An 18,335-nucleotide genomic window follows, 5' to 3' on the forward strand; every position below is an offset into this window, starting at 1 on the left:
GACGCAGGAAAAAGGGGGTTAGGGTAGAATTGAGACCAAACAATGTTCCGAGACAGAATGACGATGCAGCATGCATACAGACTGTGACGTGGTATCTGCAACTCTATCGCTCTTTTTTACCTGTGCGTGGGATCTTGAAGTTTGTGTGCAGAGACGCAGACACACAGTCAATCCCAGAGACGCGGGTGACATGACGATAGTTGTGCGCGTTGTCCCCTTGTAAACAGGAGGAAGTGGGACAGGACAAAAAGGGGCAACGAAGTAGGGAGTCCAGAATCCTGGGACGTCCCATGGGCCTTATCTTCAGGAGGGTTAGGGTCTTATCAGGTATCCGAGATGATGGAATCATGCAAGTAGAAGAGGCAAACTGTCAGATGAGGGCGGAATTAATTCGAGTCCCTCGGCAATAGAAAATCCTCTGCAACTCTGCGCGTTGGACCCACAATGACGTCGTTTGGGAGATAAGAGGCATCCAGACTGAGGAAACAACATGCGAGGAGCAAGCTGCTGGTGAACCTCTTAGAATTTTGGTCGCATGCTCACGTCAGAAACTGAAAAGAATCGAACTTGCTGCGCTCAAAGCTTTCAACAGATCTAGGGATGACATGCTCGGGAGGGCGAGCCCATAGCGAAATGGCACCTGGACCTTGGTCTAGGGTTTTCCCACAGAATTTCCGTTATTCTCACAGGCTTTGGGTTTTCCCCCTCGTAGCCGGAATCTCCTGGTTCTCCACGCTCACAATTCTTCTCGTCCGGTGGCTAGCGATTGGCCAACCCAGATATCCGGGCCAGATTAACCCAGAAATCCCCTTTATCAGCGACATTGCGGCCTTCAACTTCCAGCCTGTTTTCATTGCAGGTTGTGCCATCACTGGCGTGACATTCGCCGGCACGGTCTTTGCCGTCCATCATGTGCGCTACTCGCCCAGGTTCTACGGGCTGACCGACGACGCCCTGTGGAGGCAAACCACGAGCTTCTGGGCCTTGTTCATGGGCCTTGTGGCGGCTTCGTGCCTTGTGTTACTAAGCATCTTTGACACATTTGAGAATAATGATGAGCACCGCTACCTTCTCATGAGCACTTTTGGCGGGCTTGGGCTGGCCGCGATTCTGACGACTGCAGTGTGGTGGGATCAAGCCTGGGGCCCGGCGCAGTTCCCTGGCCTGCGAAAATGGTGTGTTACTTGGTCTTGTAGTGCTGATGGCCTGTCTTGGTGGTACATTGCTGACGTCCCGTGTCTCCGCTAGGTGTCTTTTCAACACAGTCCTGGTTCTCAGCCAGAGCGCTGTTGGCATCTCGTTCAACACTTTCCTGTATATGAAGCGATACAGGGAGGCTGGATTTTCGGAGTGGACCTTGTGCTATTTGGGATCGCTTTGGCTTGTTTCTTTCGTAGGATATACGAGGTGTGTATAATGGAGCCTATGACTGCCCACGGCACAGAGCCAGAGTTGACAATCCTTCGCAGGTTCAGAGAAGATTCCAACGGTATTGGAGCGATTGACGAGCGTCAGCCGCTACTGGACCAGTCGGCTTAGATCAGCGCTGCCACGATACAACATTCCAGGGAAGCGCCATCCTCTTGGAAGAGCGGAGCTCCATCTGCAGCCTTTAAGCCACATACAATATCGCGAATCAGCGTCTATTTGACCGTAACATGGTCATGAGTAGGATGGCATCAGCCCTCGAAGGCCACCAATGATTGACGAGAGCAAGCTCGCTTCGTTGTCGAACCCATGTCTCCGGCCTTCAAGCTTAGGCACGATTCTCTTGGGGACGATGTCGAAGAGAAACTCTCCAGTGTTCCGGTCGTAAGGCGCGTCTTCCCAGCCAGGGATCCCCGTACCGGCGATTTCTTGGCGGAAGCTGTTCGTGATATCTTCGCGAAACAACTTTGTAATTTCCCAGGGATCCATGTCCTGTCTCTTGACCCGGCCGCGAGGCGCATGCCAGACTGAGTCACCCTGAGCGCACTCTACGAGCTGGTACTGCAGGGCGCCCGTAGGCACATGATCTCGCGGCACCCACCCCTCCTCAGAGAACACCACCGACACTGTTTGCAACCCACTGAGTGTCGAAAGACATTCGATAAATCTCCTTATCCCGAGTGACGATCCCAATACGCGAGCGTCCAGGGCCAGGTGGCGCAGATTCGCTGGCGGTTCGGTCCAGCTGGCAAAGAACTCCGCACAGAAGAAGGCAACCCAGTCTCGGGCCGAGACGTAGATAGCGTCCAATTCCAGATGGAATGCCCGGTACGGGCCGAAGCAGGCGCCGCCATTGACACACCGGAATGTAAGCTGCTTACGAGCCATGCTGCGAGACTCGTGGCATACGTGCATGAGCGCGTTGTATTCGATGTCTACCGTGACAGATGCAGGGTCACCACTCATGGCATCTTCGAATCTGAAGACGTGTACGCTCGGCTCTGGCGGCTCGTCGAGGACGGCCTGCCACACCTCTCGCTGCAGCTCCAGCGGGAGACTAGCAAACTGGGCAAATGACGGCATCGATGGAAGAGGACTAAGGACAGGAAAAATTAAGTATTAGGTAACCAAAAGCGTCCAAATGGTAGAAAAGAGCATTCTGAGGATAAGGCTGAGTCACAGAACAGCTCTGCATAGGACGAACTACTCGCGGTGTACAAAATGAGCATGGTGCTACGAGGTGGCAACTTGATCGCAAATCTTGGAGGAACATCTCGGCCCGGCATGTTTGAGGTACCCACAAATCTGTTTGGGTTAGGATCAGCGCAGCACTGTTACCGTTTATCCCGCCGGCACCGGAATTAAGCTGGACCCAGCTGAAGTTCCTCGAAAGTAAGACGGATACTGGAAGCCTTCGGCCGCTGAAAAGTAAATGTGAAACAACCAAACCTGCATGGGCCGCATGACTTTGGGCAAATTAGAGAAAGAAGAACTCTAGAACCCAAACCCTCTCAGAATTGACACGTCGACATATTCGTCACACTGTCTTGATGAATACAGACTTTCCAGGTTAAGCTGATCAGCATCCCAAAGTGGCACCGAGTTGGTTGGCTGGAGTTTACGTGATTCCACACGGTGAGAAACGCCACTATGCTAGGTTACAACAAGGACTACGCAACTGCCTTGTGCTTCTGTGATATCAAGGTGTGATTGGAATATCAAGCGTCGATCCAAACGGAATGGTCATTTTCGTGCTTTTCCGGCATTTCCACCGTACTTGTTCAAAACAACGCAGCCAAGCCGCGAATCGCGTACGAAATGTGGCAGCGAAAGGCTCGTCTTCATACTGATCTACAAGCTTTTCTCCCAAGCCGCTCGACTCTGTAAGCCTACTAATCATAAATTTAGAAGTTTCATTAGCAATCACAAATTGTCTTTTGGGCATCATACCCAGGTATGGTTGAGGTTGTAAAGCTTCTCACGTCAGCTTTCAAAAACACAACCCTACAAGCTTTTACCTCCAATCGACTTGTGGAAACGATAACTCACATGCATCCGTCTATGTGATAGTACAATAGTTGAAGTTAGTGCTGACTGTATATCATGAATTCTGATAGGTGCCAGCTGAGCATTCATATGCATTACGGGCTGATCAGGCTTGTCTTCCTTGGCTTTGACATACCGTATTACCACTCTTGCTGCGCTGTCCTCCTGCTCCTTGGATCAATTTTTGTTTCCAATTGATGATTATGCTTGTTTATAGACTAAAAAGTGAGAAGATGAGTACGTCTGGCATTTGGAGTTGCGAGCGTGGAGCATGGACTCAATTCAGCAGTGGCACAATGCGGATAGAAAGTCCCTCGCCCAGAACAGAACTACTGTGGCCCATTTCAATCATACCGTGATGGCCGGTGATGGCCGCGAGGCGCATTAGCGAACCGCCTTAGCATGTTTTTGATCAACATTGATCCACGCACTCGCGACTTACCAGGCCTTAAGTCCATGGACGTGAGACTGGGGAAACTCAGCGTTCCAATGAAAAAGGGAACCGATATCGATGGGTGTGCAGTTTATCTCTCCCTTGAATATATAAGCACTAGACGGTTCTTTCAAAGTCAGAGACTCGCTTGTAGGGGTTCATCTTCTGTATACCCAAGACGAACTGCGATACCTAACATCTGTTTCAACTATTCACCCGTCAAAGCACCGTCATGCCATCTGCAAGAGAAGCCCTTGCCGAATCATACGGCCCGCAAAGAAACGGACAGGCTAGATCACTTTGGCAACTCCTTCAAGAAGGCGCGCAGCAGAATCCAGATGGCTTGGCTCTCGCTTGTCCGCAATACGATGCCAAGTACCTATCCCCACCGGCCGCAGCCACCAATGGGTACCATTCGAACGGAGACAGCGGCGGACACGATGGATTTGAGTGGTCATTCTCTCAGATATCTCGTCATGCAGAGCTTCTTGCAAACAGGCTCCACGAATATGGTGCACATGAAGAAGGGGCCACGATTGTTCCATTCTTGGCAAGCGGTCCAGAATGGGCGCTTCTTTTCTGGACGGCAGCCAAGTTGAACATGCCTATTGCTGCTGTGGATCCTAAGATCCTGTTTTCTGAGACATCGAGAACCGGGGTGAGTCAGATACAGGATAGCTATGTCAAGACGCTGCGCCCACATATCGTCATCGTTCAAGATGATCTGGCGGCGGCCGTCTTTGATGAGGCCTGTGGACCAAGCAGCCATACACCAAAGCTCAAAATCATCGTCGATGCCGAATCGACTTTGTCACACCCATTTGGTGACGAGCGGGGAGGCTGGGTGACCCTCAACGGGATCATCAGCTCTCTTCCAGTGTCCCAGGCTAACGGTCAAAATGGACACGCAAATGGAGAAGCAACGCCAAACCCAGAAGCTGTTGCGCGGATCCTTTTCACCGGGGGTAGCACTGGCGATCCCAAGGGCTGCCCTCATACTAACAGCAATCTCACCGCCGAAAGCGATGGTTTCAACACAATGCGTGGGCTCACGACTGCATCCCGCACCCTCATCCAGTCCCCAGCCCACCACATCATGGCCAACGCCGGCGCACTTCTCAGCTGGCGTGCTGGAGCTGGAGTCATCTTCCCATTCAAGGGAAACCAGTTCGACGGAGGGCAGTCTATTCAGGCCATAAAGGCCTATAACTGCACTTACCTACCTGTCCACCACAGCATGTCGGACGCCATCATTCGCCACCCTGCCTTCAGCAAGGAAGCTGTTGAATCAGTACAATACATGCAGATCGGTGGTGCGCTAATTGGGTCCAGTCTTGCAGAAAAGTACAAGAACGCTTTTGGCGTTGCCAAGGACGGCACTTCGCGACTTGAGATCTTCCCGTTCTGGGGAAGTACTGAAGGGATGTACACAACTGCATGTGTCAAGGGCGACAAGCTCGTTACCGATCGCGAGAAATCTGTCGCCGCGGGATCCGGATCAACCTCATCAGATCTACTGGCTGTCGGCCGAGCCTATTCTGGTGGTCGCGTCAAGGTCGTGGACCCCGAGACAGGGACAACAATGCCGAGAGGTCAGAGTGACGACTGTGTCGGTGAGCTTCACTTTGGCGGCGACACTGTCATCAAGGAATACATGGGTGGTGTATCACCCTCTAGCTTCTACACACAGGATGGGTATTCGTGGTTCAGAACTGGTGACCAGGGGCGTATGGCTGATGACGGTGCAATCTTCATGCTCGGTCGGTACAAAGACATGATCAAAAGGGGCGGGGAGAATATCTTTCCGCAGCAGCTTGAGTATAAGTTACAAACCATCTGCTGGACCAAGGTATGTTACATGATACTCAAACTACAAGTTACAGTGCTGACCACCTGCGCAAGGCTCAAATCATTGGTATTCCTGATGTCATCACCGGTGAAGCTTGTGTTGCAGTCGTCGACCCTTCAAAGTCGGAGAACTTCTCCAAGCTCCAGCTACAAATTGATGTCTCTAAGCACATCGGATCGGAATTTGTATTTGTGAACATTCTCACGCTTGAAGAGCTGGGCCTTACTGAATATCCTGTCGGCCCTGGTGGAAAAGTCCGCAAGCCTGTTCTTAAGGAATTCGTCTTGTCGTACTTGGACAAAGCCGGGAAACGAGACCAGCATACGAACGGCAATGTTACCCCTAAGTCCGACACCCAGAATGAATGGATCGACTTGGTCAAGTCAATTTGGGCCGGCCTGCTACACATTGACTCATCCGAGCTTGATGAAGATTTCCGCCTTGAGCACTTCACGGACAGTCTGACGACCATGAGATACTGCTTCGAGATCGAGAGGCTGACCTCCAAGCGTTTGACTGTTGCGGATGTACGCGAATGTCCAACCATCAAAGCCCAGGCTCAGCTTGTCTCTGGGGCCAGCATCGAGACGTACGTGGCTGGCAAATCGGATATCGATTTGCATCAACGTACTGGACCGCCAACAGTTGCCGACGTACTGATCTGCAAAGGCGACGAATCCAAGCTCCGTGAAATCCAAGACGTGGCAAAGCCAACCTTGGACAAACACGGTCTCATCTGGGAACGTGATGTACAGGAGTGCTTTGGCGCCACGCCGCTGTGGGGTGCCACCGTGCTACTTCCACTCACTCGGACTTTCAACTTACGCTTTGCATTCGAGGTAAAGGGCTTGGAATATCTTGAGATACGAGAGGCATTGACAGAGACTCTCAAGCTACAGCCTCTGCTTGTGAGCGCCGGAATCAACCTGAACAACAAGCTCGTGTACCTCCAGCTGCGACAGAACGATGCAGTTCTTGACAGAGTCATAACAAGAGAACGAGAATTTGACTCTGTTGAGGCAGCCGCGGACTACGGCACCCATGAGCCGTTCGAACTTGTGGCTCACCCGCCCGAAATGCTAAGCCGCTTTGGCGTCCTCCCTGTTTCCAGTGCGAACGCAACGGACGGCCCAGTTCACGTCATCATCATGTCCCTGGCTCACTCTATCTGTGACGGAATGACGAACAGTGTCCTCTTTACCGAACTTGACGCCCAGATCCTTCGAGTGCGGGCGAAAAAGGCCGGATCCCAAGTGCCTCACCACATACCCCCGAGGTTCTTACCATACAAGCTCTTCTGCGAGATGTACGATTCCTTGGACAAGAGTGTCTCAGCCCAGACTTCGGCAGCAATTGTAGCTTCGAAGTTCCGCGGCATATCCGCCGAACCTGGGACAGCTTGGCCTTTATTCGACTCAGACAACATATTGAGCATCTTCGCCACGGATGCAAACCGTGGCACTGAAACCTTCCATGGCGGTGTCAACATCCAACGATCAGGGCGTGCACCAGGTATTCTCTTGCTGCAAGACACACACGGAGTGCCTCCTTCTGTAGCACTCAAAGTGGCATTTGCCTTGGCAACCATGCAAATGACAGGCAAGACATCCGCGCTCTTCGGCCGCGGCGACGCAGCCCGTCATTGGCCGTTCCAGGACCCCTGGGTTCAGTCCCACCTGCCGAATCCCCTTCTCGTGGGCGGTCCGATGGTGGTCCTCGCTTGGCAGCGCCTCAAGATCGAGAACGAAAATGTGAGCATGCTGGACCTTTTCCGGCACGTCCAGGCAGAGGACACGGAGCTTGCGCCACACATGCATGTCTTCAACTCCTACGATGCAGTCTATGAACAGCTCCCTCCCGAGGACACGGCTTTTATAAAAGAGACACGTTGCTTTGATCCCAGTCAGTATTATCCTTTTTCCTTTACGATTGCCTATCCAAAGTTTATTAGAATCTTCCCGAATGCATCCCCTTGAGCTCCGTAGCAATTGACTAACAAATATCAGAGCTCTTCTTCAACCATGTCCCTGACGTGGGGCGGTTCACCGGCGCAGATGGCCTGAAAGCACTGAAACTGTCGGGGTTCTCGTTCTTTGGCACAGGAGTCACGCCACTGCAGGTTGGGTTTGACGCTGGCGACAGGGAAAAGTGTGTTATCGCGGGACTCGTTGACGAGACCAAGTGGGACGATGCGGAATTGGAGGTGGGCGGTTTTGAGGAAACGATTTTGAGAACGTTGAGCGAGATTGTGAAGCCGGAGAATTGGAACGAGGCGGCTGTCAGGTTTGCGAAGCCTGTAGGGCAATGAGAGGAACAAAGTCTCGCAGAACAAGATTTTCATTCCAGTCACATGAAAGCTTTTGCACCACTTATTATATTTTTGAGCTGAGCGAGCTGCGTGAAGTTTGTCTTCACAACATTCCCCATGTAACCACTTTCAGAGGATGTGTTTGTAAAAGTCTCTGCGGACATCAACCGGGCTTTGAGGAGCCTAATGTTGTTCGGCGTAAAGGGGAAGGCGCGCCATTTTCGGTGTGATGAACGGGATTCAAGAGGATGAGTAGACGGTTAGGTGTCTGCGGCGTCGAGTGCCTGTCGAGACTGATTTTGTGTTGGAAGTCCCATTGACAAATGAACGAACAAGGGCACACACTGCACGTCTGAGCCAACCGACCCATTTTCACCTCATCGCCATAGAGTTATATTGTCTCATTCTACACGTGCAACTCGATAATCAATTGACCTGAGTCAAGTTAATTTGTCGGTTACGTCTAGGCCTCAAGCTTTCGGTCTGATAGGACCTGGCAAGTCTACATAATCAAATGTACCTAGCGTGTTCGTCAACCAAACATCTTTCCCGCCGTGAGGCACAGATGGCTCTCCACCCCAAAGCGACCCAGAAAGGAAAGTATGAGGGAATCCAGGGTCAAAATGACTAGCCTGATCTATCTGATGTATGTCATCATCAGAGAGATTGACCTTCAGACCCTCGACGGCATCTTTCAGATGCTTCAGAGTGCGTGTTCCAACAAGCGGAAACACATAGGGAGCCTTTTGCATCACATAGGCAAGGGCGACGTTATGAAGGGTAGCCTTCTTGGCCTCCCCCACCGCTTCAAGCTTTGCGGACACTGCCTTGTAGGTATCGCTCGGCACGCCTTTTCTTCCCGGATTGTTTGCCTCGCGCTCTTCCAGTGCCTTTGCCGTTTGAAACTTCCCTCCACCTACAGCGCCATATGGTATGAGGGCCATACCTTCGTCCCTGCACAGCGGGATAATGTCGCGCTCAAAGTCACGGACGGCCGCATTCCAAAGGCCTTGGTAGGCGACAAACTGGCGCAGGCCGTGATCACGGGCGTACTGATTCGCTTTGGCGACAACCCAGGCGGGGCTATCACATCTTAGGTATTAGCAATCGCTCCTCGTTGCGTTTCTTAATCTTTGATGCTGAGCTCACCAATCCGAAATTCCAAGATAATTAACCTTGCCCGCACTGACGAGATCATTCAGTCCATTCATGAGCTCCGGAATCGATGTGTTGTAATCCCACCAGTGGACGTAGAAAAGGTCGATATAAGTCGTCCTCAGATTCTTCAAGGAGTTCTCAAGAGTCAGACGAAGACTCTTGGTACCGTTGCCACCAAAGTTGGATTGGATTTTGATGTCCTTCTCGTGCTTGCAGTATGCGCTCGAGTATTTGGTTGCAATCACGAACTCGTCGCGGTTGCCTCTGGCCTCAAACCACTCTCCTAGCCACTGCTCCGACTGCTGGGCTTGATATCCGCAGGCGGTATCCAAGAAGTTTCCGCCGAGTTCCCAAAAGTTGTCGAGTATCTCGAACGCCGTCTCCTTAGTGCATTCGCCCATGCGGTGTTTGTCAGCTTCCCCAAAACCCATGGTGCCGAGGCAGAACGGCGAGACACGAACGTTGGCATTAGGCGCCAGTTGACGATGTCTGTGGAGAGGGGACTCCGGAGGCTCTGGAAAGGGATGTGGTGGCGCCATGCTTGAGGAAAGTCTTATATGTCACAGATGAAGTGTGGTAGTTCGGATGTGGCAGCAGAAGGGCAAAAGTAATCCATCAGAAGAGCGAACAATGCTTCTCTTATAATAACAACAGTCCTTTCTCATCGCTTGCGATGACATACCGTAAGCAGAGTGCATACTTGGACATATACAAGAGTTCAGTCTCTTCTTAAATACGGGATAACTCCGCCCCTCAACATCGTGAAGTATCGGGCTCTAAGCCAATTCCTGATTGGCAGCAGCTCTTTCTTCGACATGCAAAATCTTCGGCACTTGCTGTTTAGGCACGGAGTTATCGGTGGAAGAGAGCGTGACGGACATGTTCTCAGGAGGCATTCATCGTGCACTAACATGGAGCCGCTCACGATACCTGAGTCGCTCAACACTGCCATTGTCTTGAAACACGGTTAGCCTGTAAACTTTGAATCCACCATGCCAACGGAATGCTAGCCAGCTCGCGATGTGATTGGTAGAAGCTCTGCCAATGACGTATGGTAAGCAGTCTGCATACACCAAACCTTACCTCAATTGGATGAGTGGAGCAAAATCGTGCCTCCTGAGGCGAGAGATCCTCAAGCGCTGCGAAAGAGCCTTGTGGATTTTCATCTTGCCATTCATCGTGTTTCGCACCCGTCAGTCCTTCTGCTACCGAATCATTACGTCCCTCCTTTTGATCAGAGGCAGCGTGTAGTACATGCTGACAATTGTGCATTGGCCGACAGCCAAAGAGGGTGACATCGTGTTTCACTGTTTACTGTAAGGTAGTACACGACAAGGCGAGAACGTTCCCAGCGTATGAGCAGCCTATCACCATGGAGCCAGTATCGACTTCAAGTAAAGCTGCCCCATCTGGCATTAAATTGGTCCAGATGAGCAAGCGTACCGAAGCACGTGGAGCAGAAGACGATTGGACCGGCATCTCAGATGCTGCCGAGAGAAGGAAATTACAGAATCGCCTAAGCCAGAGACGTTATAGTGAGTACCTTCCGCTATTCATATCCATATTATTTCATCTTCTCATCTTCACTGTTTTCTGCCTAAAAGCCAACTTCATATTGGCTGTCTTCAAAGAACTAAAATTGGCCTGCAGGACGAGCACGAGCAGATCCAACTAAGGGATACAACCCCCGGCCAAAACCCGTGGCCATTGTGACAACGAATCCAAATACTAGTGCTTCCGTACGGAGCGGATTGGAGCACAAATTTAGAGGCCTTCTACATGTCGTCAGCCTTCATGCTTCTCAGTGCCGGCGCGAGAAAAATACTAGTCACTTGGCCATTTCAGAAAGCTTTGCTTCGCAAATTCGCCATCTCCAGATCAGGGACACGGATATGGGGACTCTATTGACTCACTTTGAGCTTTTTATGGGACGGTACTTTCTGCTTGGCTCACCAAGGGTGGACCTGCTTCTCACGCTCATTCAATTCAATGTTTTCAGAGCTCTTCTGAGCAATACGAAAAGTCTCGGGTGGGATTTTCAATGGCTGGAATGTGAAGAGCCCGACTCTCCTTGGACGTCCCCAGAGAAAAGCTCGCCCGACCTAGTGTGCCCAGATAGCCTGCTTCCCACCTGCGTTCAACGGGCGGTTCCACATCACCCCTGGATAGATCTTTGGCCAATGCCCAAGATGAGAGACAATCTTTTACTGGCTGCCGGCCTCTTCGACGAAGATAAGTTATGCAATGTGCTGCTCGAGTTTGAAGATATCCCAAATGAGAAGTCTGGTCTGGTGGTATGGGGCGAGCCATGGGACCCTGCTTCATGGGAAGCGAGTGAGGCGTTCATCAAGGAATGGACATGGGCAATCAAAGGATGCACGGAACTTTTGAACTCGACAAATTTCTGGCGAGCTCGGCGTGGTGAAAGGCCGGTGAAGTGGTAGAGTTGGTCTGATCATGATCATGAATCAATTTCCACCAACCATTCTATCTGAAAGCTTTGGATTAGTGGGATTATATGGATGCGTATCTCAGTTCTGTCAATGCAATGCTGTTTCAAAAATGTTCGCCAAGAGATAACAATGCTGCATGACGTATGATAAGCGTAGGGCATGGTTGTAACTGATATAATGATCATGATTTGACTACTTCCTGGAGAAGTGATCACAGGTACCAAACGGTCAGCGGAAGACAAAACATGCTGTTCATTTCACGCAGCCGGTTGGAGCACCTGGCGTATCCTAAATGAACTCAATCCAAGACATTAACTGCTTGGAAAATAATGTTGGGGTTCTTCAAAAATATCCAAACTTTCCTATGTGGCGCGTCTGGCACGTCTGGCGCTCTCCACACACAAATCTTCTTCCAACCCTCAAACCGAATTGGCACTTCATTATGCCGGATTTTTACCTCTTCCTTCATAACCCAGAGTACGAGATGATTTCCCGCCCGCTAGACTTTGTTCAATTTGAACTCCGCCCTTTCCATTGAGGATCCCCAGCGGTATTCAGAAGAAGATCAGGTGCAGCCATTTTCATTTCAGGTATGCTTGATTCAAAGCTTTTACGAAGTCGCACCTTTCTTTTACAAAACGGTTCCCGACAGAACATTGCTCGGTATTGTTACGTATTTGTCGTTCTCACAGGGTTGACGATCACCTTCAATGGGATTCGTGTCCAAAGAGCACTAAAATTCTTCTGGCGCTCGATCCATCGGTGGCTTTCAGGGTCTAGGGTGAGGTCGAAGTTGTACACTAGACGGGCAAGTATGAATCGCATCTCCACAAAGGCAAGACTGCACATGCCTTCGTCAGTCGGATCACCCATGTATGCAAGTTCTTACTTACTTGCGGCCAAGACAGTTTCGCGGGCCGTAGCTAAAATCCTGCAGAGCTTCCAGTACGTTGGCGGTACCCTTGTCCAAGAACCTCTCCGGACGGAACTCCCACGGCCTATCCCAGTTTTCCCCGCTGTGATTTATAGACCAGGGCTGAACCTCGACCATTACACCGCCGGGGACAAAATTGCCCGCGACGTATTCACCTTCAATGGGAACATCCCGAATCAATGTTGACGTGATGGGCGGGTAGAGTCGCAGTGCCTCGTTAAGCACCGCAAGCATGTAAGGCAGTCGGTTTATCGATGTTATAGTGAGCTCACTCTCGTCTTGAAATTCAGATCGAATCTCTGACTTCACTCTGTCAAATTTTTCGGGGTGCGCGAGAAGCAGAAAGACACACCCAGACAAAAGCGTGGCAGTAGTTTCGGACCCGGCTATAGTCAAGATCATGGCATTGGCCGAGAGCTCTTCAAAGGAAGTTTTCTATGAGCGTGTTAGTGAAGTCATGCGCGTGTGTTAATCTCTTTTTGCGAGATCCATGACACATTTTACGCACCCACTCATCTTGTTTTTTTATTAGTCCTTCAAGGAGATCATCCCGTGGTTCCTCCCCCATGCCAAGCCGGAACCTAACCATGGCCTCAGTGTGAGCTCCCATATCCCTCATGGCCTTGCCTCCCCATCCAGTCGTCTTGAAAATCAGGCTGGCCACCCACCCTAGCCTGACATAATGTAGCGCACGGTTGGCTGCGGTCGCAGGGAAAGACTGAAGAAAGGAGGAGACCCAAGGGTGGTACTCAAACCTGTCCAGACACCCAAAGGACATTCCGAAAACGAGTTCACCAATGACATCGAAAGTGGTCCAATTGAACCATTCCTCCAGATTCAGAGCATGCCCATCTGTCAAATCCTCCTGCCAGTGACCAACTGACCGTGACCTTAGACCATGAATCAGCTTATCAACGTGTCTCACTATAGTAGGCTCTTGCGAACGGATAGCTTTGTCGCTGAACCCATGGCTCAACGCTCTCCTGAGCCGTGAATGATCCTCGATGCCAGCGTTGACGATATGCGTCGACACTCTCATGCTAAGGCCGACGGCCACCCGCGACTTGGAAAATTCCTGCTTTCCCGGTCCGGTGCGATGTCCATAAATGTCTCTCCATGCTCTAGCATCGGTGAACGAGAGATGGTTGGGTCCGATGCGAACGACGGTGCCGTATTTGTCATGCCACTTCTGCGTATGAAATGTCACTACACCGCGGGCATGAAGGATGCCCCATGGCCACGAAAACGCGCGACAGAGGAGTGGCCCAGGGTAGTCTCGCAAAGGGTGGAAAAAGATGTTATAGGCACCAATTGCAACTTGGTGGGCCAAGATCTAAGAATGTGCAAAATCAGCAGGTCGATGAGAGACACCGCTGTGGAGAAGGAGTGATATATTACAATGGCAAGTAGTAGTAGACATAACATGTGTGGACTGAGATTGCCGGTGTAAACGGAACGGTCCAGAGTCAACATTGTCAAAACTTGTTGTGGCTTGTCAGCGCTTCGATGGCGCAGGGGTTCGAGGAGCTCCCTCAGTCAATGGCAGCTCAAATGTAAGCGTCAACACCAATTCACGTGGCGTCAATCACAAGAACTTGGTAGATGGCCGAGAATTCATCTCAATTCAAGTCACAAATTTATATATTCCATACGATCACATGCTATGCTATGTATGACGTCCAACTGTCACATAAATAAACTCGGGGATGCAGACTCAAGCTTTCACTCCGAGAACTCTAAGCACCTAGACTTCTTCGGACGCCCAAGAGAGTAATTTTGGCCCCCGCAAACGCGATCCCATGTTGACTGGCCACGCCATTGGACACTCGTAATTTGATCTTGGTGCTCGGCATCGGCTATCAGCCTGGTTGGTGTGCTCATCGATCGTGGGCACTTAAGCTCCGCTCAATTCTCGCTCGGTCTTCTTGCCGTCTCTTGAACTCAGTATAAGGATGAGGGTAATCGATACAAGCTGTGCTATCGTGGTTGCAAGCGCGCTAGTAAAACCGCCGTGAAAGTTGGGAGCCCCTGATGCCGGAAACTGGACTATTTGTGTGCCGGCAGCAATGGCTTGCCCGATGGCATTCATACTTGCTGTGACGACAGCGCGCTCTTCCGCGTCCTTTGCCATGATGACTGTAGCCCAGCCCATAGTCAAAGGGGAGATGGCTGTAGATCTTGTCATTATCATGCGACTTTTCAACGAGTGGGAAGAAGGTGTGGAATAATGACTGTGCCATCATGCTGTGGGTGACTTACCTCCAACGAATCCAGTTAGCATGAAGCCCGCCAGTCGACCTGCCTCCCCAACATCCCAAGCCACCAACAGAGAGATTCCTATCAGCAATGGTATGGTGACCAGATACGAGGGGAGCCAAAAGCGGCCTGTCTTATCAGCAATGAGACCCGCCGAAAATGCGACGACAACACTTATAGCAGTTGTTATCGTCGGCAGAGTGTTGATCTGAACGATTGAGTAGATATCGCTCTTAGCCTTTAGGTATAATGAGAAAGGCGTGCCTCCTGGGGCAAAATTTTGGTCCATAACAGTCCACTGGAAAACAAACAAATACCAATGCCACCGTGTGAAGACACGGCGAAATATGTCCCAGGAGAGACGCAATTGCGGTGGGGCCGTAATGCCTTCAAGGCGCTTCTGAGCTAGATCGTGCTCGAATTGTGTCAGAAATAGTGGCTTCTTTCGAGACGGAACATCCGGGAAGACGAAAAAGCCACTTTGGGAATGTCAAAGTCAGCACAATGTTCCATGGGTTCAAGCTACGTGAGAATAGTGAGGCCTACATGAGCGCGATAGGAATTGTGATAATTGCGTCCACAACGAACAACCATCTGTGGAATGTCAGCTTGTAAAATCTGATAGGGCGAATGGAATAGGCGTTCGCATACCGCCAGCCAGCCAGACCATGCGTCCCGTTGAGGTTGGTATAAGCAGCTGCTTGAAGGTATCCAGCGAACATTGTCCCAAGGGGGCTTGCGATGAAGAAGAGAGCGACTCGTCGGCCAATCTCTCTAGGTCGATACCAGGACCCAATGATATAAATAGTCCCGGTGAATGAGCAGCACTCGAAAACTCCAGTGAAAAACCGCATCGCGTAGATAGTCTCGATGTTTCTTGCCCAGGCCAGACCAAAAGTTGACAAGCCCCAGCCGACTTCCAGTGCTGGAAGTACAATGTTCGCCGGGTAATGTGTCATGAAGTAGCACGCTGGAATCATGAATGTGCAATACGACGCCCAAAAGGTTGCCGTTATATAGTTGAGATCATCGCCTTTCAAGCCGATATCTTCTCTCATCCCGCTGCGGGGGATTCGAATCAGTTGAAGAACGTGGCTTTGTACGGGCTCTTTGAGGGACATACCTGACATAAGCATTGGTGATAGACTGTTGATCCAGGTATTTCGTGAAGAACGAGAGGCACCCAAAAATCAAAATGCTTAAATCTAGTTTCAGAATCAACCGCTTCTCCTCTTCGGTTTGGTTAGTCGGATACCAATGCAGGTATGTCATCAATCTGATCCACGCATTCCCTGCAAATTTGTTCGAATCTGAGGAAACATCTTCAATCGTTTGTGACGGAGTTGGTGATGCCTCCGATAAAATGATTGTCTTTTCGGGCATTTTTAGACAGTGAGTTGGTACTTGAGTGATGACTGGTTGGTTTGATTCCACATCCGTAGCCAGCAACACGTTGTTCTTTTGATCTGTAATTCTTTGCAAATGAAAAGACTTCAAGTTGAGATGGAGTTTGAATTTGCCATGTTTACTTCTATGTTGCATTAGAGCAATCACGCCACCAACTACCGTGCTGGTTCTGCAGTGCGGTATTTCACAACTGTGGGGTTACATGGCACCATCATGCGTCTGCACATAGGAGCATCAGTACAAAACACACAAACCCAAAGCGTTATCTTCTCAGACCCGGTCTCGGAGAATTCAGGCTCGCTTATGATCGGGCGCGGCATTGTGCGTCAATCATTTGGTCGCTGATTGATACCGCGTAGAGGGACTACAACCCATTAACCTACATGCTACTGCATGGGACATATTGCCACCATACTAGACCCGAGGGTAGTGCCGCGATATCGATTTGAGAACTTTGCACCAAGTAATCCCTGCGAGTGGTTGAAACCGTGCCATAGGTTGAAACCTTGGGGCAGTGCCGCTGCTGATGTGACAGTGGTTTTTCTACTTCAGCTGAAATGTGGCTTGCATTGGCGTCTAATCAGCTGGAAGTTCTACCAGCTAAATCTCAGCCGTCTAAGCTCAATTCTGGGTTTCGCAAATGCCATATAACTCAGCTGTACCAACAACGACCAGTCTGATGTTGTGACGCCTTGCCAATGCTTTTCAGTACCTCCTTCCGGAGACTTGTGTGAAAACCCGTTTACTTCGCAGACAGCTGGCCTAGCCACGGAGCTTTGGATCATGGATGAAGATAGTCTAGCTCTCGTGTCTTCTCTGTATGGCAAAGGTACTATATTTTGCTGGCTATTGACTATTCTGGCCTGTCTCGTCACTTGGACATGCAACAAGCGCAAACGAAAATCGGATTCTCTGAACGCCGACTTCATCGGAATCCTGACACTTCCAGCCGTTGCTGCTGGACATACCATCTATCAAGCACGATACCTAAAAAGCCACGCCCTCTTGGATGCCAACCCCAACACCGTCATTCAACTTTCACGAGCAATAGAAGCCTCACTTACGGTCACCGAAACATTCATGATCTTGAGCGTCCTGCTCTTTCTCTTGGCTTTCCCTGCCCGTTGCTACAAGCGCGCCATCTCGACAGCTCTAATCGGTCTCCTCTGCTTGGCCACAGAATATGTGGTCTATAGTCATTTGACAAGCTCACCCAACCAGCAATTGAGGTCTATTAGAGCCAACTTCACACGATCATTTGTCGCCGATACCACGATCATCATTGCTGTGATCCTTTTCCTTATACTTGCCTGCATCTTTATCGCCTTTTGTTTAGCGTGGTATGTCTTGCTCAACAACCATGTTCGGACCAGCGGTACGGAGGCAGTGGATACGGCAACGATTGAAAGAGCGACGAGGGACCTTGACAGGTTTCGTACCTCAGAATCCATTTTGAGCGAAATAGCGTCCCATCAAGGAGCACAGCTTTCTAGATTCTCTAGACAGGATCGTTTCATGTATCTGAGCGTACTCATCTCCCTCGTATATTTGCCTGCTGGCTCCATATTCTCGATCATGGGCATGGCCATGGGACCACGCGGCTTGAGCGCTGGCAAGCCTGAGTCTTCAAGCTGGTGGTCTGGGTTTAGATATGTCGCTAAACGGTTCTTTGCGGCTTTCTTCCCCAAAACCACAGCCGGGCTCTCAGACTTAGATCAAGCTGTTGCTGTGGCTGCTGGATGTGTAATTTTGACTTTGTCCCTGTGGGATGTTGGGAAGAAATGGCTTTCACAATGGAAAAACGAGCGCGAATCACGACTGCGGGAACAGCAAAGGGAGTATATTAGGCTGGAAGAGCTCCGGAGAAGACTTGCCGTGCTAGTGCAGGAGACGCAATGATACACGATAATGAAATTCATGAACGATGTCATGTAAAGTATTTGGGAGAAGATTTGGCTCAATATTTTCATTAGTCAATCACCATCATCAAGAACAAAGCCCTCGAAGCAATTGCTTGGTCGGTGCTTACCTTGCTTGTAAGATGAACGTAAGACTACGGTGAG

The 18,335-nt window shown here is 50.4% G+C and overlaps 8 protein-coding genes across 8 annotated transcripts; 4 read left to right on the forward strand and 4 right to left on the reverse strand.

Annotated features, from left to right (window-relative positions):
• Positions 1-633: 633 nt before the first annotated feature.
• Positions 634-1,539, forward strand: J7T55_001468 (Frag1/DRAM/Sfk1 family protein; the record flags this gene model as incomplete). Its single annotated transcript, XM_053145566.1, has 3 exons — positions 634-1,175; positions 1,249-1,407; positions 1,470-1,539. 3 exons carry the CDS (start codon positions 634-636, stop codon positions 1,537-1,539), a joined length of 771 nt encoding a protein of 256 aa, XP_052991729.1.
• A 123-nt stretch (positions 1,540-1,662) lies between these two features.
• On the reverse strand, positions 1,663-2,511 carry J7T55_001469 (uncharacterized protein; the record flags this gene model as incomplete). The annotated part of the gene is made up of 1 exon (XM_053145567.1): positions 1,663-2,511. The coding sequence occupies one exon, from the start codon at positions 2,509-2,511 to the stop codon at positions 1,663-1,665; it is 849 nt and encodes a 282-aa protein (XP_052991730.1).
• Positions 2,512-4,139: 1,628 nt separating this feature from the next.
• J7T55_001470 (mp-binding enzyme family protein) lies at positions 4,140-8,064 on the forward strand (the record flags this gene model as incomplete). Its single annotated transcript, XM_053145568.1, has 3 exons — positions 4,140-5,756; positions 5,810-7,658; positions 7,763-8,064. The coding sequence occupies 3 exons, from the start codon at positions 4,140-4,142 to the stop codon at positions 8,062-8,064; spliced, it is 3,768 nt and encodes a 1,255-aa protein (XP_052991731.1).
• Positions 8,065-8,534: 470 nt separating this feature from the next.
• Positions 8,535-10,400, reverse strand: J7T55_001471 (uncharacterized protein; the record flags this gene model as incomplete). Its single annotated transcript, XM_053145569.1, has 4 exons — positions 8,535-9,147; positions 9,214-9,736; positions 10,148-10,167; positions 10,306-10,400. The coding sequence occupies 4 exons, from the start codon at positions 10,398-10,400 to the stop codon at positions 8,535-8,537; spliced, it is 1,251 nt and encodes a 416-aa protein (XP_052991732.1).
• A 1,011-nt stretch (positions 10,401-11,411) lies between these two features.
• On the forward strand, positions 11,412-11,666 carry J7T55_001472 (uncharacterized protein; the record flags this gene model as incomplete). Its single annotated transcript, XM_053145571.1, has 1 exon — positions 11,412-11,666. One exon carries the CDS (start codon positions 11,412-11,414, stop codon positions 11,664-11,666), a length of 255 nt encoding a protein of 84 aa, XP_052991733.1.
• Positions 11,667-12,344: 678 nt separating this feature from the next.
• J7T55_001473 (uncharacterized protein) lies at positions 12,345-14,082 on the reverse strand (the record flags this gene model as incomplete). The annotated part of the gene is made up of 5 exons (XM_053145572.1): positions 12,345-12,516; positions 12,569-13,044; positions 13,118-13,798; positions 13,918-13,942; positions 14,033-14,082. The coding sequence occupies 5 exons, from the start codon at positions 14,080-14,082 to the stop codon at positions 12,345-12,347; spliced, it is 1,404 nt and encodes a 467-aa protein (XP_052991734.1).
• Positions 14,083-14,503: 421 nt separating this feature from the next.
• Positions 14,504-16,248, reverse strand: J7T55_001474 (uncharacterized protein; the record flags this gene model as incomplete). Its single annotated transcript, XM_053145573.1, has 4 exons — positions 14,504-14,778; positions 14,869-15,344; positions 15,412-15,927; positions 15,989-16,248. The coding sequence occupies 4 exons, from the start codon at positions 16,246-16,248 to the stop codon at positions 14,504-14,506; spliced, it is 1,527 nt and encodes a 508-aa protein (XP_052991735.1).
• An 807-nt stretch (positions 16,249-17,055) lies between these two features.
• J7T55_001475 (uncharacterized protein) lies at positions 17,056-18,171 on the forward strand (the record flags this gene model as incomplete). Its single annotated transcript, XM_053145574.1, has 1 exon — positions 17,056-18,171. The coding sequence occupies one exon, from the start codon at positions 17,056-17,058 to the stop codon at positions 18,169-18,171; it is 1,116 nt and encodes a 371-aa protein (XP_052991736.1).
• Positions 18,172-18,335: the final 164 nt, after the last annotated feature.

This window comes from Diaporthe amygdali, assembly GCF_026229845.1.
Source record: "Diaporthe amygdali strain CAA958 chromosome Unknown NODE_21_length_814164_cov_65_183785, whole genome shotgun sequence".
Classification (NCBI taxonomy): domain Eukaryota; kingdom Fungi; phylum Ascomycota; class Sordariomycetes; order Diaporthales; family Diaporthaceae; genus Diaporthe; species Diaporthe amygdali.